The sequence below is a fragment of the Salvelinus sp. IW2-2015 genome, linkage group LG11 (genome assembly GCF_002910315.2).
Source record: "Salvelinus sp. IW2-2015 linkage group LG11, ASM291031v2, whole genome shotgun sequence".
In the NCBI taxonomy this organism is placed as follows: Eukaryota; Metazoa; Chordata; class Actinopteri; order Salmoniformes; family Salmonidae; genus Salvelinus; species Salvelinus sp. IW2-2015.
In genome coordinates this window covers 41,800,753-41,821,280 of record NC_036851.1, presented here as the reverse complement: position 1 = coordinate 41,821,280, position 20,528 = coordinate 41,800,753, and the positions used below count along the sequence as shown (strand labels likewise).

General features: G+C 40.9%; 1 protein-coding gene and 1 long non-coding RNA gene across 2 annotated transcripts; one reads left to right on the top strand and one right to left on the bottom strand.

Annotated features, from left to right (window-relative positions):
- The first annotated feature begins 303 nt into the window (after positions 1-303).
- On the top strand, positions 304-13,221 carry LOC139028439 (uncharacterized). The gene is made up of 4 exons (XM_070445837.1): positions 304-381; positions 452-533; positions 12,250-12,594; positions 13,082-13,221. The coding sequence occupies exons 1-4, from the start codon at positions 304-306 to the stop codon at positions 13,219-13,221; spliced, it is 645 nt and encodes a 214-aa protein (XP_070301938.1).
- Positions 13,222-17,233: 4,012 nt separating this feature from the next.
- LOC111970659 (uncharacterized) lies at positions 17,234-18,550 on the bottom strand. Its single transcript, XR_002878143.2, has 3 exons — positions 18,462-18,550; positions 17,940-17,973; positions 17,234-17,621 (listed from the first exon to the last, which is right to left on the bottom strand). It is a non-coding gene; the product is annotated as an uncharacterized lncRNA (long non-coding RNA).
- Positions 18,551-20,528: the final 1,978 nt, after the last annotated feature.

Here is a 20,528-nt window from a genome sequence, read left to right as displayed (position 1 = left end):
TTTTTATGAAATATCTAATTTACGTAAGTATTCACACCTCTTTGCTATGGCAGTCCAAATTGAGCTCAGGTGCATCCAATTTCTTTTGATCATCATTGAGATGTCACTACAAGGGGAGAGAGCTTGGCTTTCGGTTGGTTGGAGAGAGTCCTCTGAGACATGCAGCCCCGGGGGGGAAAAGTTATAACGATAGAATAGAAGCATGGAGAGGCCAGAGATAGCCAGACTTAGAAATTGGGCTAAGGAACAGAAGTTGGGTTTTGGCAAAACACATCAGTGCGTGCTCTGCAAGCAATACAGCGGATGAAGGCACGGCAAGAGCGTGGTGAACGGATAGACGTGGTTATGGACAGAGAGGAGGAAGGAGAAGAGACGGTTGCAGTGGGAAGATGTGTGTTGTGGAAGAAAGACGCCAAGTACAAACCGTGTTCTGCTGTCTCTGATCGCTCAGAAATTGAACCTGAAGAGTGAGGATGAATTGCCTCTGGTGGAAGGTGTGGTGAAGACCTCCAAGTCCGAGCCTCACCTCAATGGTGATGCAAATGATGATTCCGGCCCAGTGGGAGTGACATTTTTGGAGAAAGTGGATCTCTGCCTTTTGGCTGACCCATATGTAGTCTAAGGCTGGGTAGAAAAAAAGTTTGGTACTGTTAAATCGGTGAAGGTAGCTCGAAGTGGACTTGTGATGATTTTCTGGGTTTCTTCCATCCAGAGGGAGTGGGCGCGTCACGTCACGTGACTCGGGTCAAGACCTGTGACTTGCTTTGCTCTCTTGAGCAGAGCGCCTTTGAAAGGAGTGATTACAGGGGTGGTTGATGTGGAGCAACTGAAATGGAAAATGCTATTATTTAAAAACATATTTCATAGTTGTATATACAGTGAGCTCCAAAAGTATTGGGACAGTGACATATTTTTGGTTGTTTTTTCTCTGTACTCTAGCACTTTGGATTTGAAATTATACAATGATAGGTTCAAATCCAAACTGTTAGCTTTAATTTGAGGGTGTTTTCATCCATATCGGCTGACCCGTTTAGAAATTACAAAACTTTTTGTACATAGTCCCCTGCATTTTAGGGGACAAAAGAATTGGAACAAAAGCACTTATGTGTATCAAAGTAGTAAAAGTTATCAAATCAAATGTAATTTGTCACATACACATGGTTAGGAGATGTTAATGCGAGTGTAGCGAAATGCTTGTGCTTCTAGTTCCGACAATGCAGTAATAACCAACAAGTAATCTAACCTAACAATTTCACAACAACTACCTTATACACAAGTGTAAGGGGATGAAGAATATGTACATAAAAATATATGCATGATTGATGGTACAGAACGGCATAGGCAAGATGCAGTAGATGGTATAGAGTACAGTATATATATATATGAGATGAGTAATGAAGGGTATGTAAACATTATAATAAGTGGCATTGTTAAAGTGGCTAGTGATACATTTTTACATCAATTTTTCCATTATTAAAGTGGCTGGAGTTGAGTCAGTATGTTGGCAGCAGCCACTCAATGTTAGTGATGGCTGTTTAACAGTCTGATGGCCTTGAGATAGAAGCTGTTTTTCAGTCTCTCGGTCCCTGCTTTGATGCACCTGTACTGACCTCGCCTTCTGGATGATAGCGGGGTGAACAGGCAGTGGCTCGGGTGGTTGTTGTCCTTGATGATCTTTATGGCCTTCCTGTGATATCGGGTGGTGTAGGTGTCCTGGAGGGCAGGTAGTTTGCCCCCGGTGATGTGTTGTGCAGACCTCACTACCCTCTGGAGAGCCTTACGGTTGTGGGCGGAGCAGTTGCCGTACCAGGCGGTGATACAGCCCAACGGGATGCTCTCGATTGTGCATCTGTAAAAGTTTGTGAGTGCTTTTGGTGACAAGCTGAATTTCTTCAGCCTCCTGAGGTTGAAGAGGCGCTGCTGTGCCTTCTTCACCACACTGTCTGTGTGGGTGGACAATTTCAGTTTGTCCGTGGTGTGTACGCCGAGGAACTTAAAACTTACTACCCTCTCCACTACTGTCCCGTCGATGTGGATAGGGGGGTGCTCCCTCTGCTGTTTCCTGAAGTCCACGATCATCTCCTTTGTTTTGTTGACGTTGAGTGTGAGGTTATTTTCCTGACACCACACTCCGAGGGCCCTCACCTCCTCCCTGTAGGCAGTCTCGTCGTTGTTGGTAATCAAGCCTACCACTGTAGTGTCGTCTGCAAACTTGTTAAGTATTTGGTCCCATATTCCTAGCGCACAGACTACATCAAGTTTGTGACGACACATTTGTTGGATGTATTTGCTATTTGTTTTGGTTGTGGTTCAGATTATTTTGTTACAGTAGAATTGAATGGTGAATAAGTTATTTATGCCTCTAACTTTCTCACTCATCATTATTCATGATTCATTCAGGATTATCCGTAATCATGGTAGCATCCATACTAATGTAGAAGTTTTTATAAACATATTCTATTCTTACTTACAATAAAAGTGAATCCAAACTGACACGATACATTATTTACTATTAATTTCTATCGGGCGTGTCGTGGAAATTCTATACAGGGACACTCGAAGTCAATCTTAAATGAGTCATTGTTTATTAACAGCAAGCTGGAGAGGTCACAGTCAAACTGAGATGCATAAAGTACCGGTCTGAAGTGAGCTTCATTGGGGCAGTCCCGTTAGTTCTCTGATACACTACTTACACAGACATATATTTGCATGATTTAGCTTATTCATTATTCATCATTAATTCATCATTAACGTTTTATTCATGCATGTGACCGACCAACATCTCACGAGGATTCTTCTCTCCAAGCTGAGACGTTGAAACTGAGATATGCCTTTCAAAACAAGGTTCTGGGCGTACTGCCAAATTGCAGATACTGATAGTGAAGATTCCTTCCAGGCACATTCATTCGTCACTTGCATGAACACAGAAATTGGTTATTAGAAAAGCACAAACATAAAAATGTTCCATCACAGGCGCAACTGCATCCAAAAAATGTGTACAGTCACAAGCATAAGTAGTCATTGCGTGCTAGGAATATTGGGCCAAATACTTAACATTTTTCACTACTTTAGTACACATATAAGTTAATTTGTCCCAATACTTTGGTCCACTAAAATGTGGGGGGGGTGGGGCTATATACAAAAAGACCTGTAATTTCTAAACGGCTCACCCGATATGGATGAAAATACCCTCAAATTAAAGCTGACAGTTTGCACTTTAACCTCACAGTCATTGTATCATTTCAAATCCTGGAATACAGAGCCAAAACAACAACAAAAAATTGTCACTGTCCCAATAATTGTTGAGCTCACTGTAGGTGTAGGGTTAGTTGGTAGTACAATTTCTGGTAACACTTTACTTGACACTCAGTGTTGTCATAATATGTCGTAATAGCTGACATCATTTGTCATAGCCTGTCATAATATAGTCATAACAATGTCATAACCCATATATTTACACTTGATGTGACATATATTGTGTTATTTTGTGGCTGGTTATTACACCTACATGTGTCAAAACCCACATTTTTTCAAATTAGTTTTTCCCCTACAAAGAAGTTTACTTACATTTAAAAGTTTCTCTTAAATCCTTTGTTTTTGTTGTAATTAATTCTTAACAGTCATGTTTTTTTCTTCTCATATTTAAAATAACTTGTAGAAAATTAACTTTATGACACTGTCAAGAAGCATTATGACCATCATAATCATATAAACCAGAAAGACCTATCACGTACATGCCCTTATATCAGTCACCAGTCAAAAAGAGGGTGTCTTGTCCTGGTACTGAAATCTGATCCTGCATTCATCTCAGTCATCAGCAACAGAGCATTGGGTTAGATCAGTGCATGACTGACATCATTGTATGCGCAATTACAATGATAATTTAACATGATCAATTTCAAAAAACGTTAGCTATATCATAAACATACTGTTGACATGTAGGCTATGGTGTGATGGAATGTTTTGCTTTGTGTGATAGGTTTTGTGGGTTTTTACACTCTTGTGTAGGTGTCATAACCAGCCATAAAACAACGCGATATATGTCACAACAGGTCTAAATATATGTCATGACAGTGTTATGACCATATTATAACAGGTTATGACAAGTTAAGTCAGCTGTTATGACATGGTTATGACTGTGTCATAACGTGTTATGACGCTGGGTGTCAAGTAAAGTGTTAAACAAATGTTGACATTTTCCCCCTTCCTTTTTTATTTTCGTATCACAAAGTGTAACGTGATTGACCACATACTACCGCACAGTAGGTGGCAGCATGCACAAACAAAATGTGCGAATGCCGTGATAAATAAGACGAACAAGAAGACATTACTACAACTTGATTGGAGTCCACCTGTGGTCAATTCAATTGTTTGGACATGATTTAGAAAGAAACACACCTGTCTATATATAGAGCCCACAGTTGACAGTGTATGTCACAGCAGAAACTATACCATGAAGTCCAAGGAACTGTCTGTAGATCTCAGAGATACAGTGGAATTGTGATGAGGCATATATCTGGGGAAGGGTAGAAAACTATTTCTAGAGTGTTGAAAGTTTCCAAGAGCACAGTTGTCTCCATCATTGGGAAAATGAAAAAATATGGAACTACCCAGATTGACTAAAGCTGGCTATCCGAACAAACTGTGCAACCGGGCAAGAAGGAACTTGGTCAGGGAGGTGACCAAGAACCCAATGACAACTCTGACAGAACTACAGACTTCCTTGGCTGAGATGGGAGAACCTGCCAGAAGGACAACAGTCTCTACAGCACGTCTGTAGACTGTGCACGTCTGTAGACAATGACTGAGATCATAAGGCAAAAGATTCTGTGGTCTGATGAGACAAATTAAATTATCTGTCCTGAATGCAAAGTGCTATGTCTGGAGAAAACCAGGCACAGCGCATCACCTGTCTAACACCATCCCTACCGTGAAGCATGCTGGTGGCAGCATCATGCTATCGTTTCAGCGGCAAGGACTGGGAGACTGGTAAGGATAGAGGGAACAATGAATGGAGCCAAATACAGGAAAATCCTTGATGAGAACCTGCTTCAGAGTGCAAACAACCTTGGACTGGGACAGAGATTTATGTTCCAACAGGACAATGACACTAAGCATACAACCAAAGCAATGCTGGAATGGCTTTTGAACAAGAATGTGAAAGTCCTTGAGTGGCCCAGCCAAAGCCCAGACTTGAATTCCATTTAAAATCTGTGGAAAGACTTGATGGTTGCTGTTCACCGCCGCTCTCCATCTAACTTAACAGAGCTTGACAAAATCTGCAAGGAAGAATGGGAGAAAATCCCCAAATCCAGATGTGCAAAGCTGGTAGACATACCCAAAAGTGCTTCTACAAAATATTGACTCAGGGGTGTGAATACTTATGTAAATTAGACATTTCTCTGTTCAATTTTCAAGAAATTTGCAAACATGTTTTTACTCATAATGGGCTATTGTGTGTCGATGAGAGAAAAACATTATTGAATCAATTTTGAATTCAGGCTGTAACAACAAAATGTGTAATAAGTCAAGGGGTATGAATACTTTCTGAATGCACTGTAGTATTGAATCTCTCAAAAGTCCTCTGTATACATTTTCTTACCAATGATGAATGATTTTACTGTTATTCTTTGTTCCAATTTCATTACTCAGTAATGTCCAGTAGAACAGGGATCAAACATCCCTCCTCCTGGAGAGCAACTGGGTATGCAGGCTTTTGCTCCAGCCCTGCTCCAATACACCTGTTTCAGCTAATAGAGCAGGGCTGGAGCAAAAGCCTGAAAGTGATTGTTCTACTATTTTGTTTGCAAAGGAGGTCTGGCAATCTGGTGGTGAATGGATTAGATGAATAGTGTTAGGTGAAATCTTAAATAATTATGGACGTGTTTGGGCAGACTATAAACTTGTTGTGATGGATAAAAACCAACTGGTTATTCAAGCTGATTCCAAGACCACATTAATGCATTTTCAGTTCTCTTTCTGCCTTGTGAGAATAAAAATTGTGAAAAGTAATTTTTCCTGCATAATCAACCTATTCTGAGAACAATTTGGACGTGTCGTTTGAGAGATTGAGTTTTGAAGAGCCAAATGCGGCATGTGTATAACTACAACCAGTTGGCAAGTTGTACATTTCAGTGTCCTAGTTCAAATTAAATTGTATTGGTCACATACAGATGTTTTTTACTGATCTTTACAGGAAACCTACTGATCGTAACAGTTTGTTGAGGGCTGATAGTTGTCACCCGCTTTCCTTGAAAAACAGTTTGCCCTACAGCCAATTCGGTTGAATCAAAAGATTGACAGAAATATGGCTGAGATGCAAAAAATTCAAGGAGAGGGGGTACAAAAATGGTCAGATTAATACTGCCATTGAGAAAATTCAAAACAAACCGAGACGTGATCTTTTTCAAGGTCAGTCTCGCAAAAAGAAGCGTTCTTGTGTTCTAACTAACCGCTATTCAAAGTGCTCTGAACAAATTAAGGGAATCGTTCACAAACATTGACACATTCTAAGATCCGATGACAGTATCCGTAATGTGTTTTCGGACCCTCCCTTGATCGTATTCTCGCGGGGCAGAAATCTCAGAGATTAATTGGTAAACTCTGATTTACCGCCCCAAAATATCTCTGCACAACGTCTATTTACGCCCCTACTGGATGGAAACTAAGTATAATGGCTGTGCTCAATGCAATGGCACTTATAAATGTAGATCTTTCAAACATCCCTTAAACAGGGAAACAGATCCCAATCAAAGGTGTTATTACGTGTTCCACTACGGCAGTTATTTTATAACTTGTCTTTGTGTGTAATGACTCTCGTGGGTTGAAGAAGAAGACCAAGGTGCAGCGTGGTAGGCATTCATATGATTTTTAATAAACTGAACACCGCAACAAAATAACAAAGTAGAAAAAACGAAAGCGCACAGTTCTGTCAGGCAACAAAACAGCTAAACAGAAAATAACTCCCCACAAAACCAAAACGGAAAATCACAACTTATATATGATCCCCAATCAGAGACAACGATAGACAGCTGCCTCTGATTGGGATCCACACATGGCAAAAACAACAAAGAAATAGAAAACATAGAATCTCCCACCAGAGTCACACCCTGACCTAACCAAACATAGAGAATAAATAAGGATCTCTAAGGTCAGGGCGTGACATTGTGGTAAAAACTGTGGGTAAAACAAAGCGCAAATTAAAAGTACGAATCCCTGCATTATATCGGCATCGAACATGTCATCCTCCCTAGGAGAGGGGGTGACCTCGACAATTTTTTAAAACAAGAGGCTGGCTGGATCTTTATTTTAAAGACCCTTGTTCCCGTCGGTCTCAACGTAGACTGATCTGAAGCAATTGTTGTCATATTGCTAAATATCTGGAGGCCTAAGTAGCCAAATTGAATGGATAGCATATGATCATAGATACATGTTTTTGGTATGTTATTTTTATATCTGAAATTTAACCAATGAAATCTCTCAAAACGCAGACTGTGTTGAAGTAACAATGTTAGAGAGAATACCGTAGACGGCACACGTCAAACGTGTGATTTATGACCCTATGTCATGGGTCACGTGTGTATGCCCATATATGGGCATCCTGTCAGGARATCCTGGCGGGAGGTTCTCGTGTTCTAGGGAGTGGGCATTCTGTTCCCACGCTTTAGAGTGTGTGTTAATTTATGCATATATTGCATCTATTACTTAGAAGTTGTCATGATTGATGTGTAGGGAATATTTTTTATTTATGTTTTTCCGCCATCAGTCTGCACTTTCTTAACGTAATACTTGATGTTTGCAAAAATAAAAATTCTAAATGAAAATGAAATGTCGTTATTTGAGAGGCTCATTAACATTATTGTACATCAGAGGCAAGAAGGACTGTGGAGCAGATGTTGAAAAACATTTATTATACCCCCTCTGTTACGTACGCCTCTGAGAAGAGGTAACGCAACACCATGCTGCAACTCAACTCCCTGTGAAGCAAAAGAGGTATGAACTGTAGGTGCGAGAAAGGACGACCAAAAGGCAGAATTGACCACTTACTAGGATTCATTTCCTTAKACGGTAATATGGGGAAAAGGGGCTGGATGGAACCAAAGCAAAGAAAGTAAATATCAAAGCTCCCCCTCTCCTATCTAACCTGCCTACCCACTACTTACCTAACTTAGCACCACCTGGTGCACTAACCAAAATACAGGGGGTGGTCCYCCCAGGTCTTACCTAGTGTGCCTAGACATTGAATATACTACAGGTATATGTATGCCCGCGGGCCTCTTGCCTAAGCACTCCCTAGGTGCCTTCCCCTTCCCACCTGGGAACAAATGAAACAGGATGTCAAACAATACTCAAACAAACACAGGACATCAAGTAAGTAATAGCTGAGCAACAATCTCACACAGAACATACCAACTGCTCCAAGCAACAATCTCACACAGAACATACCAACTGCTCCCAGCAACAACTAACACAGTACATACCAACGCTTTCTGATAAACAACCAACGCTTTCTGATAAACAACCAACGCTTTCTGATAAACAACCAACGCTTTCTGATAAACAACCAACGCTTTCTGATAAACAACCAACGCTATATCACAATCAAATTCTCCAGCAATGATCTCAGCCTGCCTAGGATCTCTCCCTTCTGAACAACAGAACACTGGCTTTTATAGCTTCAGGTGGCAATGGTAATTAGAGACAGCTGTATCTTGACGAGGGGACGGGGTCAGCTCTCCAATCATCAATTGGGGCCGACCAATCAGCTGCTTGGGGAGAATTTCAGGAAGCCATCTCCTGAAACACACACTCAAATACACAAACTACAACACAGAAACTGGGGAACGTAACACCCTCTAACCAAGGGTCTTATGGGGGTAAGGAGCAGTTACAGAGAGCTATAGCCGAAGAAACAGGTAGCCGGTTAGGCGCTGCTCAAGTGAATGCATGGTTGGCAGAGCAGGATGCTTATACTCTGCATAAACCTGTGCAAAAACAATTTCCACAAAATAGAGTTTTTTCTACTCATCCCATGTCCCAGTTTCAGGCGGATCTATGTGACATGCAGGCCCTTGCAGATAAAAATGATGGAAATCGCTACATGATAGCGGTTATAGATATTTTCTCTAAAATAGCATTTGTAAGGGTCTTAAAAAATAAGAGTGGGGCCGAGGTGACCCGGGCCTTTGACTCTATCTTGAAGGAAGGAGGCGCACCCAAGAAAGTGCAGACTGACGGCGGAAAATAATTTTTTAATAATACTTTTCAGAAACTCATGAAGAAGCACAATATCGTACATTTTGCTACAGGTTCGGATTTGAAAGCTTCAGTTGTTGAACGCTTTAACAGAACTTTGAAGGAGAGGATGTGGAAATATTTTACAGCTCACAACACACATAGATATATCGATATAGTTCAAGATTTAGTAAAGGTTTACAACTACAGCTACCATAAGAGTATACGGATGAAGCCCTCCGAGGTCTCTTCTGAAAACTCTTTCCAAGTCTTTAAGAAATCTGTATGGTTCTGCCGTAAGAAAAAACTTGATTTTAAATTCATAGAGGGGGACTTGGTGCGTATATCCAAGTTGAGGGGTGTTTTCAACAAAAAATATGAGCAAGGTTACAGCGCATGAGTTGTTCACAGTTTACCGGATGTCTACCACGTATACCCCCCTGTCTACAAGTTAAAAGATTATGATGGGGAGCTTATAGAGGGTTCCTTTTATGAGAAGGAACTCCAGAAGTACAGCCTGGTTAAAGACAAAGTATTTCACATGGAGGAGATTCTGGATCAAAAGAGAGAAAAGGGTAGAAAATGGGTGTTGGTCCGTTGGAAAAACTGGCCCCAAAAGTTCAACAGCTGGGTTAACTTAAACCCTCATGCATGATAAATACAACATCATTCGCGTGTACACAGGTGTGCATCATGGAACACCCACGGCTTCTACCTGACTCTCCCAGTAGTGCGTCTGCACATATATATATGAATAACCAAAGTTCTGTTTCAGGGCCTGCCTATTCAACTGGCTTTTATTTATCGATATGCATGCACTTCATATGCCTTCCACTAGATGTCACAGGCAGTGGAAGGTGGAATGGGGTGTCTAGCTTGATCTGAGGGCGAACAAGAGCTTTTGGAGTGACAGGTCCGGTATTTTCTTTGTCTTCGACGGCACGCAGGGGACCACACGACATTGTCTTCTGAAAAGCGTTCGGTATACACGGCGAATATCTCCGGCTCTGATTTTATTTGATACATATGATAATAACATCATAAAGTAGGTTTTTTCAACGGAGTTTTATCAGTTTATTCAACATTTATTGGGACTTTTGGAGTTTTCCGTTCTTTGCGCCAAGAGAGGATGGGAATGTTAGCAACCTTGGCTAGCATTGTGGCGCGAATTCGACAGAAGAAATGTACATTCTAAAACCAAACAACGATTTATTCTGGACCAAGGACTCCTTGTACAACATTCTGATGGAAGCTCAGCAAAAGTAAGAAAACATTTATGATGTTATTTTGTATTTCTTTGTAAAATGTTGACTCCTATTCTCTGCCGTGTTGGTGAGTGCTGTCTCACAATAACGCAAGCTGTATGTTATGGTAAAGTTATTTTTAAAAATCTAACACAGCGGTTGCATTAAGAACCAGTGTATCTTTCATTTGCCATACAACAAGTATTTTTATGTAAAGTTTATGATGAGTTCTTTGGTCAGATTAGGTGAGTGTCCAAAATATCTCCGGAGATTCTGGTGAATCGTTGCTACGTATTCACAATGTATAACCAGGATTTGTAGCTATAAATATGCACATTTTCGAACAAAACATAAATGTATTGTATAACATGATGTTATAAGACTGTCATCTGATGAAGTTGTCCAAAGGTTAGTGATTCATTTTGTATCTAATGCTGTTTTTTTGCGAAAGCTACCTTTGCGGTGAATAAATGCCTTTGTGTGTTTGGCTATTGTGGTAAGCTAATATAATTCTATATTGTGTTTTCGCTGTAAAACACTTAAAAAATCGGAAATATTGGCTGGATTCCAAGATGTTTATCTTTGATTTGCTGTACACCATGTATTTTTGTATTTCACGTTGCTCTCTGTAATTATTCTGGCTGCTTTGGTGCTATTTTTGATGGTGGCTGCAATGTAAAACTATGATTTATACCTCAAATATGCACATTTTCGAACAAAACATAAATGTATTGTATAACATGTTAAAAGACTGTCATCTGATGAAGTTGTTTCTTGGTTAGTGACTAATTTTATCTCTATTTTGGGCGTCGGTTTTGTGAAAGCTACCTATGCGGTGGAAACATGGTGAAAATATGCGGTTGTGTGTTTGGCTATTGTGGTTAGCTAATAGAAATACATATTGTGTTTTCGCTGTAAAACATTTTAAAAATCYGAAATGATGGCTGGATTCACAAGATGTTTATCTTTCATTTGCTGTATTGGACTTGTGATTTCATGAAAATTATATTATATGATATCCCTGTCCCGTTAGGCTAGGCTATGCTAGTCAGCTTTTTTGATGAGGAGGATCCCGGATCCGGGAGGGTGATGAAGTAGAGGTTTTTAATACATATTTCTGTGACGCATTACATATAAAGAAGCCAAGTGAAACAGTTCAGCAGTGTCTCGCACAATGTTTGCTTCATAATGTSGCCTTTATAGATAAGTCTCTCCACTAACCTTTTATTTGTGTTTCTTCATGGTTCCAAGGCGCTGTCATTTAACATTTCCACTCTTGCAAAACGACTGGTTTGATGATAGTGTTGGTTTGTACCTGTTCAGGTTATTTGCTTTATTTTACATGGAGCAGTTTCAAACCTTCTGGTTTCTTTTCTAACTTACTTTATGTATTTCAGGTATCATTTATCTGATTTAAATAAACACAACACTGGTGAAAGCATATTTATTTAATTACATTACAAGCAGATAATGTTTCAATCTTTTACGGATCTTTGTCAGGTGAAAATATTGTAGGACAGCGTACGTGTCACGGACATCCATCATGTCTTATTATTTTGATCTCTGTCCAGCATACACTTTTATTTTAATTTTATTTCATCTTTATTTAACCAGGTAGGCTAGTTGAGAACAAGTTCTCACACAAATGGCAATATGACCTCATTCCAACAGTATTGTTTATATACTGTATGTCTCCTTTGATGTGGTGGCAGTTTGTTTAGCCAAACTAAACCTCCATTCACTTCTCCTATCCCAGTGTCCCACCATACAGTTTCAGAGTCCGACTTCGTCCGCTACCCCGGGATCAACGACACAGAGGTCCTCACCTGTGAGTGTTCCAACCACGCCTGTCAGAAGGTCTTCTGGTTCCGCACTCTCCACAACAACCTCGACATCCAGTTCCTTCTCAGCCTCAACAATGCTGGCCGGACCAGCCACGAAGCCAGTGTGGATGAACACCGGTTCCAGGCCAGTAAGCGTGATACGGGAAGCAAGATGACTTTCACACTGCGCCTCATTAACATAAGGTCAGAGGACGCAGGGCTTTACACCTGTATGCTCCAGAACCAGAAAGAGAACAAGCTGTGGAGGCCAGGAGTTCTTCTCAGACCTGGAGGTGAGAGGAACCCATTCCCCTGCATGGCACTGACGCTTCCCATTCTTCTTATGGCTGATTAGAGATGAGAAGATTCCTGAATGAATCCAGAATTCCTACATTTCTGACCTAAAACTAGTGACACAACAATGGAATGCACTCTCTTACACTATACTACATTATTAATATTTTAATTGCCCGAGAACAGACCAATTTCTTGATTTTCAATATTCTCCCGAAACAGTTTAATTCAGATTTCGCTTTGTATCTCTTCACAGAGTTGGGTTGGAATTKATTTAATTTCTAGTGAAGTCAGGACGTCAGTGGGCAATTCAGCCTTGTTATCAAAAAGAAAAAGCAATTAGAAGGTAATATTCCTCTGTGCCAGTTGAGTTAACGTCTAAGTTTCTTCATCTGTCCTAATCCCTCTCCATTATCTTTTGTGCATTTTGTCTCTCTCACAGTGTTTCTTATATCCATCACATTGTGTATTTTTGTGACCCACCAGAAACTCGACCAACATTACTCCCTGTCACAAAGCCCCAGCCCCAAGGCATCCCAAACAGCACCCCAAACGGCCGCTGCACCAAAGGCAACTATCAAACCCCAAAAGGTAAGATTCATAAGTTTAACAAGTCTGTCCAATAAGTTGTTTATTTTAACAAGTTGAATGTTTTTTATTTTTTACATTTTTTATTTCACCTTTATTTAACCAGGTAGGCTAGTTGAGAACAAGTTCTCATTTGCAACTGCGACCTGGCCAAGATAAAGCAAAGCAGTGTGACACAGACAACAACACAGAGTTACACATGGAGTAAACAATAAACAAGCCAATAACACAATAAACAAGTCAATGACACAGCAGAAAAAAGAAAGTCTATATACAGTGTGTGCAAAAGGCATGAGGAGGTAGGGCAAATAATAAGCCATAGGAGCGAATAATTACAATTTAGCAGATTAACACTAGAGTGATAAATGAGCAGATGATGATGTGCAAGTAGAGATACTGGTGTGCAAAAGAGTAGAAAAGTAAATGAAATAAAAACAGTATGGGGATGAGATAGGTAGATTGGGTGGGCTACTTACAGATGGACTATGTACAGCTGCAGCGATCGGTTAGCTGCTCAGATAGTTGATGTTTAAAGTTGGTGAGGGAAATAAAAGTCTCCAACTTCATCGATTTCTGTCTTTTATCGATGGCGGTTATGATATCGTTTAGTACCTTGAGCGTGGCTGAGGTGCACCCGTGACCGGCTCGGAAGCCGGATTGCACAGCGTAGAAGGTACGGTGGGATTCGAAATGGTCAGTGATCTGTTTATTATTGGCTTTCGAAGACTTTAGATAGGGCAGGGCAGGATGGATATAGGTCTGTAACAGTTTGGGTCTAGGGTGTCACCCCCTTTGAAGAGGGGGATGACCGCGGCAGCTTTCCAATCTTTAGGGATCTCGGACGGTACGAAAGAGAGGTTGAACAGGCTGGTAATAGGGGTTGCAACAATGGCGGCGGATAGTTTTAGAAAGAGAGGGTCCAGATTGTCTAGCCCAGCTGATTTGTACGGGTCCAGGTTTTGGATCTGCTGTCTGGATTTGGGTGAAGGAGAAGCTGGGGAGGCTTGGGCGAGTAGCTGCGGGGGAGGCGGAGCTGTTGGCCGGGGTTGGAGTAGCCAGGAGGAAGGCATCGCCAGCCGTTGAGAAATGAAATTTTCGATTATCATGGATTTATCAGTGGTGACTGTGTTACCTAGTCTCAGTGCAGTGGGCAGCTGGGAGGAGGTGCTCTTGTTCTCCATGGACTTTACAGTGTCCCAAAACTTTTGGGAGTTAGAGCTACAGGATGAGAATTTCTGCTTGAAAAAGCTAGCCTTTGCTTTCCTGAGTGTATTGGTTCCTGACTTCCCTGAACAGTTGCATATCGTGGGGACTATTCGAAGCTATTGCAGTCCGCCACAGGATGTTTTTGTGCTGGTCGAGGGCAGTCAGGTCTGGAGTGAACCAAGGTCTATATCTGTTCTTAGTTCTGCATTTTTTGAACGGTGCATGCTTATCTAAGATGGTGAGGAAATTACTTTTAAAGAATGACCAGGCATCCTCGACTGACGGGATGAGGTCGATATCCTTCCAGGATACCCGGGCCAGGTCGATAAGAAAGGCCTGCTCGCAGAAGTGTTTTAGGGAGCGTTTGACAGTGATGAGGGGTGGTCGTTGGACCGCGGACCCATAGTGGATACAGGCAATGAGGCAGTGATCGCTGAGATCCTGATTGAAAAGAGCGGAGGTGTATTTGGAGGGCAAGTTGATCAGGATAATGTCTATGAGGGTGCCCATGTTTATGGATTTAGGGTTGTACCTAGTGGGTTCCTTGATGATTTGTGTGAGATTGAGGGCATCAAGCTTGGATTGTAGGACTGCCGGGGTGTTAAGCATATCCCAGTTTAGGTCACCTAACAGAACAAACTCTGAAGCTAGATGGAGGGCGATCAATTCACAAATGGTGTCCAGGGCACAGCTGGGAGCTGAGGGGGGTCGGTAGCAGGCGGCAACAGTGAGAGACTTATTCCTGGAGAGGTTACTTTTTAAAATGAGAAGTTCAAACTGTTAAAGTATATACCTGGAAAGTTTGACAGAACTTTGCAGGCTATCTCTGCAGTAGATTGCAACTCCTCCCCCTTTGGCAGTTCTATCTTGATGGAAAATGTTGTAGCTGGGTATGGAAATCTCAGAATTMTTGGTGGCCTTCCTAAGCCAGGATTCAGACACGGCAAGGACATCAGGGTTGGCGGAGTGTGCTAAAGCAGTGAGTAAAACAAACTTAGGGAGGAGGCTTCTGATGTTGACATGCATGAAACCAAGGCTTTTTCTATCACAGAAGTCAACAAATGAGGGTGCCTGGGGACACGCAGGGCCTGGGTTTACCTCCACATCACCCGAGGAACAGAGGAGGAGTAGGATGAGGGTACGGCTAAAGGCTATCAAAACTGGTCGCCTAGAGCGTTGGGGACAAAGAATAAAAGGAGCAGATTTCTGGGCGTGGTAGAATAGATTCAGGGCATAATGTACAGACAGGGATATGGTGGGGTGCGGGTACAGCGGAGGTAAGCCCAGGCACTGAGTGATGATAAGAGAGGTTGTATCTCTGGATAAGCTGGTTATAATGGGTGAGGTCACCGCATGAGTGGGAGGTGGGACAAAGGAGGTATCAGAGGTATAATGAGTGGAACTAGGGGCTCCATTGTAAACTAAAACAATGATAACTAACCTATACAACAGTATACAAGGCATATTGACATATGAGAGAGACATAAAGCGAGGCATCAAGTAATCACAGGTGTTGATATGGAGAGCTAGCTAAGACAACAACGGGTGAGACAACAACCGCTAATCAGCTAAAACAACAACAGGTAAAATGGTGATGAATGGGCAGAGAGGGTCGGTTAACTACACACAGAGCCTGAGTTCGCGGCTGGGGGCGACAGATAAACAAAATAAATAAATAAATAAACAGAATGGAGTACCATGATTAAAACCACTTAGCATTCCAGATAGATGCAATGGCTTAGGACTGTTGTGAACGTGTGCTCTAAACCAGAACATGTTGATAAACAGAGTACATAGAATGCTTGATTTAAGTGAACTGAGTAATTCTTTAGTGTGTTACCCAAGTGTTACCCAAGAGTGTAAATTAAAGTGTTTCCTATTTATTTAATAGGAAATAATATGATAGCAATGCCAAAGAAACATAGTTTGTCAGCTACTATATCAAATACGAGTGATGATTTTTTCAATTAATCCCAAAGAAACCAAATTGTAATTATTACAAAGTGATTAGGTAATAACCACTGTAAAATAAAGTGTAGCTATGAACAAAAATTCTATGTACACTTTTCTGATGCCCAATTCCACCATCAACCACTGCAGTCAACTTTGCCCATTTCTTTTGTTAGGACACAACATCAAAAATAAACAATGTGACAGACATTCAATGCAATGACAGGAGTTGAAATAAAGTTAAGGGTTTTGTATTGTCTGACGACAATGTACACATGTCGTCTCTCTCTCTCTCTCTCTCTCTCTCCTTTTTCTCTTTCTCCTTTTTTTCTCTCTCTCTCTCTGCCTGTGGCGTGGTCTGTGGTCGCTCTGCGGTTGTTTTGTTTCAGCGTCAAGATGAGGGACTCAAAGTTTAAAGAACAACGAGATAGAGAGAGCAAAAGCATCTCAACGTGCACAGCGCGCTCTCTCTCCTCTCTCTCTCCTCTTTCTCTTTCTCTGTCACACAGGAAAGGGTCTTGTTCACTCGTCGAGACCCAAAGAACCACCGACGACAGATGTTTTTATCACKCCATTCAAATGKTAAAGGTGTGCATGCTGTTTTATACAATCGTTATCTTTGTGTGTTTATCATGTAGACTAARATTGTGGTTAACATCAYTAAATACTTTTTATATACAGTGTTACAMAATGTCCCTGCTCTCCGCAATGTGAAGTGAAATAGTGGAGAGCAGGCTTGATTATGTTTCTGTGTTTAAACACACACAGTGAGATTAAAAGTCTCCTACTCAACAGCTAAACAAGGAAATACCACACACACGTCTGGTCCCTGTGATAAGWTGACAGTATGTAGACATTAAGTCATTCTATWTTTTTTGTTTTTTACAMCTTTTATTTATCATCAATACATGTTGCACAAATCCAATAATCATAACATTAGGCTACCGCAGCAGAATGTATAGCATTGGTGCAATACTAGCACATACCAGAGTAATACTGCTTCAATATAAAGGTTTTATATATGATACATCCCCTTAATTACAAATCCATAGCCAGAGACGTTAACATTGTGAACAGAATCCTAAATGTTTTCTTTTAGACAGTTGGAACTTCAGGTTGGTTCATCGTTGTAATGAACAAAGAATAGAAAAGTAAGATGATGATAAAACAGTCTTCAGATTCATAAAGTGGAAGGAGATCCCTGTAAGGACACATACAGTAAATACAGCACTGTCTCTGCGTCTGCAGTGTGGGCGCTCTGAATTACTCCAATGGTCCTTTCCTGTGAGGCAGATACAAACAATCAAAGAAAGTCAAATACACAGAGATGAATACAGAGACAAAGACAGTGTCAATTATAGAGAAAGTGATCAATCACATGTAATCGTATTCATTGTGATCTAAAAGGCCAAACTGATCCTATTCTGAGACACTTTATGAATACAGGCTCAGATCTACTTCTGAGAAAAAGATGAAGTCCCCGAGATTGATAGAGCAGCAGGAAGATATATTTCATCGTGTTGTGAGAAAAGGGGAGAGGAGGAGAGGAGAAGAGGAAGATGTCATCACAGATTTGTGAAGTTTACACATGAGAACTTACTTGGCAAACTGATGTCGACACTTTTTGGGTAGTCCTGTAGCACATGCAAAAAACGAATTCAGAACAACAGCAGAGTAACTATAATATATATTATTTTTTATGTGCTACATACAAAAACTGTAATAAACATGAATACTTTACTGCCTCCTCCATGTATATCGATATCCCATATAGAATGCGTACATTTGGATATTGTTGTTTACGCCCAAATGTACTTTATTGCCTTTGCTTTGTCAAACATGTGAAATGTTGTTTGTGTCTGTTAAGGCCTCTGAGCCTGGGTTCCTAATTTGTTATCCATACTTGTAACTCAAGTTTTGACAAAAATATTCCTTTGACAACAATGCACATTTTATGCAAAAGTCCAAGTTAAGCATCCGCATCTCAAGTATGTCTTTGGCCCTGTATGACCAGCATCTTTGATAATTGACTATGCTAATTAGAAACAGCACTGGAGCTCATTCCTTGTTGGTTATTCTATATTACTTTATCGGCAGGTAAGGAAGGAGAGAAGAGACTCACTGCTGAAGTAGTACAGTGTGGAGATCAAAGCCACAGCCAGGGCCAGCAGCACTCCAACCAACGGCCAGACAACCTTGGAGCCACAGCCTGAAACACAACAGAAAACCTGTTAAATAATGTTTAAACTGCTGGGACGTATATTGTGTCAACGTAACTAGTTACATAACATTGGGGTTACAGACATAGCCTTGGTTCTCCAAAAGAGAGAACGAGACATCACTAATTGGGATGGGATAATCTTAGTGTGGATTTAGTTTAACACATTGCCTGGTAACTGTCTGTAAATTACTACAACTACAATACCTCTTTCGCCATCTGGCTTGCATCCTTAGTCGACACGGCGCCCCGCCGCACCACCACGACAGGTCTGCCYACGAATACTCCATCCGCTGTGCCTTCAACCGGCCTCCTTCGGACGTCGGAGCAGACGCTTCTACTAGCCCCGGGCTACTAACTTTAAACGCCGTGTCGCCCGCGTACTAGCGTAATAACGACTACTCCGCGGCTTCCCTGTTCCTTCTATTGCTGCCCCCTGGACCCTATGATCACTTGGCTACATAGATGATGCCCGCTGGACTGTCCATTATCCTGAAGAGAGACGTGCTGAACATTTCATAGAATCTGAAGATATTCTAAGAATACTAATAACTTTACAAGAAATATGAATGCTTGTTGCCGGAGCATAATATTACTTGACAGTGAAAACTATAACTGAAAAGTAATCCTGTCATTTAATCCATGATTTCTGTTTGAGCATAGTACAAATAATGTATATCACACATAAATATACACTTGAACAAACACTCAATGTAATATTTATCAATGTAATATTAGAATTACATTTAGCACAATAGCGCTCCTAAAATGTTTCTCTTTTATTTGCTTTGAAAGATATTTGAAAAGAGAATGAAACAATGAAACAATGATATTGTGATCAGAACAATAGTACTATATTTACTTAAACACATATATAATATATAGTATAGTTAATCCTGTGTACAGAATCTAATGTAACTATGGTTGAAGATATAWRTTTTTATATTTCTGCTATTCTCATCATTTGTAGTATTTGTAGTCTCATACTTGTATTTCTTTATATTTCCCTCTGACAATATAATTGTTAACTTGGGCTTGTAACGCTCCTCCTCTTCGTCTGATGAAGAGTAGTCAAGATCGGACCAACACGCAGCGTGGTAAGTGTCCATGTTAATATTTTAATATAACAGAACACGAAACAAAAATAACAAGGAGAATGTAAGAAACGAACCAGTCCTGTCAGGTGAAACAACACAAAACAGAAAACAACTACCCACCAATACAGGTGGGAACAGGCTACCTAAGTATGGTTCTCAATCAGAGACAACGATTGACAGCTGCCTCTGATTGGGAACCATACCAGGCCAAACACATAGAAAAGGACAACATAGAACAAAACATAGAATGCCCACCCCAACTCACGCCCTGACCAAACCAAAATAGAGACATAAAAAGGATCTCTAAGGTCAGGGRGTGACTGTAACGTCTGGAGAGAGATGGGTGTGGAGTCAGACGCAGAGAGCAGAAGGTAGACGGGAAAAACGCTTTAATGTCTTTTCGGCTAGTAAAAACATGGGTGAAGCCCAAAACACAGGTGCAACAAACCCAAAACCATAGTTACTAAAAAACCCGGACAGCGAAAACCCAACAGAACACAAACACCACATACGTCAAAATAACAACAAGCCCGCACAAACACCAGCGGGCTAAACAAACTTAAATAACACRCATCCCAAAACCCCAACAAGGAACAGGTGAAAACAATTAGACAAAAACAAACGAAAAGGAAAAAGGGATCGGTGGCAGCTAGTAGACCGGTGACGACGACCGCCGAGCGCCACCCGAACAGGAAGGGGAGCCACCTTCGGTGTTATTCGTGACAGTGACAGGGCTCATCCATTTCTGTTACTATTGTTACACCAAAAGGCAATCAACAGCAGTGGCAAGAACCACTTTTATTTAGATTTGTCATTCTTTTATTTTCTCCATACTTAACATTGATACAAATAGCTTTTCGAAAAAAAGCTATTA